The sequence below is a fragment of the Hevea brasiliensis genome, chromosome 6, assembly GCF_030052815.1.
Source record: "Hevea brasiliensis isolate MT/VB/25A 57/8 chromosome 6, ASM3005281v1, whole genome shotgun sequence".
In the NCBI taxonomy this organism is placed as follows: Eukaryota; Viridiplantae; Streptophyta; class Magnoliopsida; order Malpighiales; family Euphorbiaceae; genus Hevea; species Hevea brasiliensis.
Window position 1 is genome coordinate 99,936,766 of NC_079498.1, and position 5,835 is coordinate 99,942,600.

At 34.5% G+C, this 5,835-nt stretch overlaps 1 protein-coding gene across 1 annotated transcript; it reads right to left on the minus strand.

Moving 5' to 3' along the window:
* Positions 1 to 3,795: 3,795 nt before the first annotated feature.
* LOC110637119 (ethylene-responsive transcription factor ERF084) lies at positions 3,796 to 5,013 on the minus strand. Its single transcript, XM_021787059.2, has one exon. It carries the CDS (start codon positions 4,976 to 4,978, stop codon positions 4,040 to 4,042), a length of 939 nt encoding a protein of 312 aa, XP_021642751.2. The 5' UTR covers positions 4,979 to 5,013; the 3' UTR covers positions 3,796 to 4,039.
* Positions 5,014 to 5,835: the final 822 nt, after the last annotated feature.

A 5,835-nucleotide genomic window follows, 5' to 3' on the forward strand; every position in this document is an offset into this window, starting at 1 on the left:
CGAGGAAATTGAACTAATGGGTAAAAAAATTATATTTTACTTAATTTAGAGAAAAAAATATTTTATATTATAATAAACTATAAACATGAAATAATAAATTCTTGCCATTATTGTAAATTTACAATTCCCTTGAAAAACTAATAAACACTAATTGCCAATTGATTGTAAAATTAAACAAATATAGTTAACTTATAATTAAAATACGTAAATAATTAGAAAAACTTAATTTTTATTATTCAACAGATTGAATGATTTAGAAAATGAACTATAAAATACAAAATAAAAATCTATCTTATGAACTTGAATTTGTTCACTAGAAAGGAAAAAATATGGTTAAAAAGAATAAAAAAAGAGATGAAAAAAAATTATGATTTTATAAATATAATATGAGAAAGAGAAGAAATAAAAGTTAGAAAATGAAGAGTTAGGTAGGAAAAGAGGTGATTACGTCTTTTGGAATTTTTATTATATAGGCTTTGACTTTTTTAGTTTTTATTATTTATTTTATAAAAAAATTAAAATAATAGACGTTTAGAGTGAGTGTCTAATAAATTTAAGATTATTAACATTTTAAAAATTTTAGATGGGTCAAATAAATTATTTTTTTAATTAATATTGATAATTAATACAATATGAAAAAAAAATAAAAAAAGTCAGTGGATCAATTCACTCCGCTCAATATATGGCTGATCCCTCCACTGATGAGTTTTCATTCGCAATTTTGTAATAAATTAAATGTTAGCAGCAGTAAATATCTAAGGAAATAATAGTATCTAGCCTGATTTAATTTAACAACTGAAGGCATATAACACCTTTTCAGACTTGAATTCGAATGCCAGTTAACCCAATTTTAGTAGAAATACACATTATTATCCATGATAGATTAGAAATCACACTGGAGAGTGTGATTAAGAGATAAACTATACAAATCGAATCATGTTAGCTGTCACCGTCAAGCTTTGGATGTTCATCGCCTATGCAGCCGGAGGAAAAAAGATGTCGACAACTACACTGATTTAATTTTCACACCCTCTACTTGTTATGGGTACATTTGCGACCAAGATTTCTCTCTTCTATTAATGTACCGCAAGATTTTTGATGATGAATTTTCTGTTTCTACTTCGTTAATAGAGAATTGCAATATTGAACATCTAAAGTATATGAACCATTGCAAATTTTAATAGCAATTTTGTATAAATTAGAATAAGAATGATTGATTTGTGTTTTAGATTTGTGCCTATTATTACTAGTCTTGATTGGGTTGAGAAGAGAATCTGTGTATGAATTAAATTTGACAATGAAGAGGGAATTTCATGCTCTAAAAAGGAGGAATATAGACTGTTTGATAATATTAATTGTTTTAGTCATTGTTAATTATTTTACAGGCTATTAGTTATTAATAATTAGTTGTTTATATAATAATTTTAAAATATAAATATTTAGTAAAAATAATTGTTGAATTAATTGTTAAATATCAAAATAGTTATATCATCTTATGGATCTTAATTAAAATATTTTTTCAATCTCTAAAAATTAAAAAGTGATAACTTTTCATAAAATATTGCCTCAAACTTTAAACACCAAACACTAGTGATACATCATAAAATAGGCAAGGCCATTGATGGTTGACACATATACACATTCAAGGGAGTCATAATTTTCCTACAGGTCAGGTAGACGACCTCTTATCTCCACAAGGTGTACCTGTATGAAAGGAGTCATATGTACTCTTCGTAACGTTAAATAAGCAAGCAAGTCCTCAAACTAGTGACATGTGTGCATGTATGAGGAGGTCATAGACACACTGCAAAGAAGGTTGGTGAACCTTCTCTGGGGGTTTATATATCACAAAAAGGAGTCAGATATCTTCAGAAGAACAAATTACACTAATCATTGGAGCAAAGAAGCTCCGCCTCAAATAGGAAATAGATATCTCTCAAATTCGATTATATAAAGAACTATCTAATAATGCTATCACCCTAGCCTTAATTTCACTGCTAGCCCAGAATTAAAGAACTTGTCCAACTAACCTTAACATTGAAAGTAGTCGTATAACTTGCAAAATAAAAAATAAAGGTTACCATCAATTTATTCTCAGGGAAATTCTATTGACAATCTTCACTCACAATACACGGACAAGTTATAATGAATACTCTCTGAATAAAATACTCAGTATGATAAGTAAACACATGAATATCGAGAGTGAAATCTTTTGATAATTGATACTTTGTTGGGAAGAAAGAATTAGAGGCCTAGCACTAATGAGTGTAGTCCACGTTATTTTCTAACTTGCACAAATTGGAGTATCTTCTATAAGTAGGTCAGCACACAACAACCCCAAAGAAACTAGTCGGACGAATTGCGGATTATGCTAGCCCGATCGGACATTGTGTACTATTATTGGTCCATGTGTACTGGATTTATTATTACTCTAAAGATAAATTAATTGGAAACTCTAATTTAAGGCAGCCTACTTACTAAAATTTTATATGTATTCGTCAAACATTAGCCCGCTTACTCTATAAATAAAGAATGAGAGAAGGAAAGGGAGAGAGACAAAGAGAGAGAGAAAAATACAATTAAATTTAATATTCTTTCAGCTTTAATGTAAGATTAATTTTTACATTTCATCATTTATTAATGACAATTTGGACCAATTTGAATAGATGAATTATTTAGTTGATAGAAATAAAAATGAGAGAATTATTTTAAATTGAAAATAAGAAGATTCATATATAGTTTTTTATATAGTTGAGGGAGTTAGTTATAATGTACCCTTCAAAAAAAATTGTGCAAGATGATATGTCAGCATTTTTCTGCAGGCTGAAGTAAAACCCCACGAACGCACACTGCATAATAAAAAACAAAGGGAAAGGCAAGTACTGAGGCATCACAATTCACATAAACATTAAGAAGCCGAAGGGAATAAACAGATGCTTATGGTCATCTTAAATTTCCCAAGCAATTCCCTCTCATCTGCACATGTCCTATTGTCAGATTTTCAGGTTTCCAGGTGGATGTCAATTTGCTGGAAAATCCTTGTCAGTATTGGAGCCAGTGTGCCACTTCCGAAGCTGGGTTTCAATAAACCAGAATCGGGGAGATCATAATTAACCGTTTTTTAGCTTCAAAAACTATATAAGAAAAAGATATACAGCCGTGATTTTCTAATTCCTCTCATGACAGATAATGATGATGATAATTAAAGAGCTGCAGCGAGTTGGAGTTGAGAGTAAAAACCAGGTACCAATCTTTTCCTTCCCCACACAAGTCAGGTCGCCAGGGAAACAAATTAAAATTATAATTAAAAAAATTGAAAAGAAAATCAAAAGCGTTCGCTTTCAATCATTCAGATGGAGCTAGTCAGTCTGAATCTGTACCCATATCTCCATTACTGTCACTGACGCACCTGTAATAAGAGCGAAATCATTTCTTCTGGATTTTCAACCTCAAACTTTAAAACATTAATACACACATCATCATATTTTCACTCTTCTTCCTAAGCATCATTACTCCCTCGCCGACAGCGCGTTTCATGGGCGACCTAATTTTGAACCCTACAGTAGGAGTCTTGATCTTGACTCTTTCTAATTTTTCTTTGTACTTTGCTATTGTTAATCGTGCTTTTCTATTGACTTCATAGCTAAAACCCGATTTTATACTGTACCAAGTACAGTAGAATTCCTGTACCCACAAGAGTTGCAGTGGGTCAGAATGGGATAAACACTAGATCCTGCAGCAGAAAGGGTTCTTGATGGGCATTTCTGCTAAAGGATCGGTGTTCAATTAGACCCATTTTCCTAAAACATCAAATTAACCTAAATTAGCAGTTCTTGATGTTTGAAAATCCCTTATCGAACGCACAGATGAGTTTAATACAAGGTATTTTACTAATTACTACATAAGCTTCGGCCTATAACTAGCTTGGCGGACATCACATGCATTGCCAAAATTCAGACCCATGACGGATATTACGCTACCCTAATTTGTACCCAAAACAACAAGGGACACTGTTATAGTTATGGAAGCCAAATTAACATTAAGCAACCATAGATGGAGGAGAGCTCCGGTTTCCATTGCTGCCAAATCCCATCCCCAAATTCAAGTCCAGCTCCACATTGTTGCTCCTGACAGTACCATTTTCTTTCCCTTGCAAACCAATATTGCTGTTACTGATATCACTGAACAAATGAGCCACCGAAGTAACCACTGCACACTTTCTTCCGGCGCCATTGTTTGCCTTGTTGTTTCTCTTTCTCAACTCTGTGGAAGACCCAGAAGAAGTTGGCGATGGAATGGGCAGCACGGAAGGAATTTCAAAGTTTGTCCTGGCTTTTGCACCTCTCAGTCTCCTCGCCGCCGCGTCATAGGCACGCGCCGCCTCCTCTGCAGTGTCGAACGTTCCCAGCCAGTGGCGGCACCGCCCTATACGGTCACGTATCTCTGCTGACCACCTTCCCCAAGGCCTCTTTCTTACGCCTCTGTAGCTCCTTTGCAAGGGCATAACGCTGCCGTTCCGCTGGTTGTCACCTTCATGCTTGGTCTGGGACCCAGTATGCAGAGAAATGGGAGGTTCAGGGTTTCTAGCATTTACGTTAGCATTAGTTCCAAACAGGACATGTTGACCAACGACAGCGGCAATTCCATCAAGAACCGGTGGCGTTTCGTTTTGGATCTCGGTTCCTTTCTTGTCAACTTCAGGTGGTGTTCTCTCACTTAAACAAGAATGTGAAAGAACAGCCGACATATCGGCCGAAACAGGACAGTAGCATGTTGGGTCAAGGTGGTTAATGGAGAAACCTGAAGAGAACGGGTACTGAGGACCAAAAAGAGGCGGAGAGAACGAGGATGAGTCGGTCAAGAACCGAAAAGTTTCGGTTACTTGAGATGTTTCAGGGACGGAGAAAAACGGAACGGAGAGCAATTTTTGGCTGTTCATGGCGTTTTGCCGTTCCACCGAAGATAGAGTCGTGGCCATAGGAAACGACGAGACAATAACAGTTTATACATATATATACTAGCGTAAAAAAAATAAATTAAATTCTAGAAAATTTATATTATTAAATAAAAAGAATTTTAAATTTTGTAGGCTTAATTAATATTAAAAAATTATTTAAATTAAGAAATCAGAGATATTGCTGTCAAGTGTCAAGTTTGACGAGACCGTAATCCCGTCATATTTACAAGCCTATCTTAGCTGGGCAGGGCCAGGGAGCCAGGGGGGATATTTGCTTCCAAATGTCAGAACTACCCTTTTGGATTCCTTAGCTTGTATTCAATTAATTCAATATTCTCTGATGGGCCAATTTTTTCAGAGGAAAATAAGAAATTAAAATAAAAAAGTGAGGGACAAATATGTAAAAAAAAAAAGAAATAAGTGATTTGATTTTGATGGGTATTAAGGGAAAGTAGAGTAGATCGAAGAGTTATAATAGCGGTTGGATTACGTGAAACCTTTTAATTTAAGCCAAGAGAGCGTCAGGGTGTCGTCAACGGACAAGATTGTGTTGACTGCTTTGTGTTTAGCTTTCGTTAGATAGACATCAAGCAAGTTTACCATTTTTTTAATTATTATAATTTTTGATTGCTTGCTTAATACGGAGACAAAAATCTGGTGTCACGCAGGCACACCAATGTAACCGTATGGTGCATGCGATGGACCACTATGCAAGAGAGATGATGATGATGGTAGAGTGTGATCGTGTGAATATTATATATCATTAGCGTACAATAGCATACAAATGGTCTTGATCATATCAATCACTGATTTAGCTTGGGTCAGGGCCCACGGAAGATTGCTTTTTATTTATTAATTTATTAAGAGAGGAAGCAAAA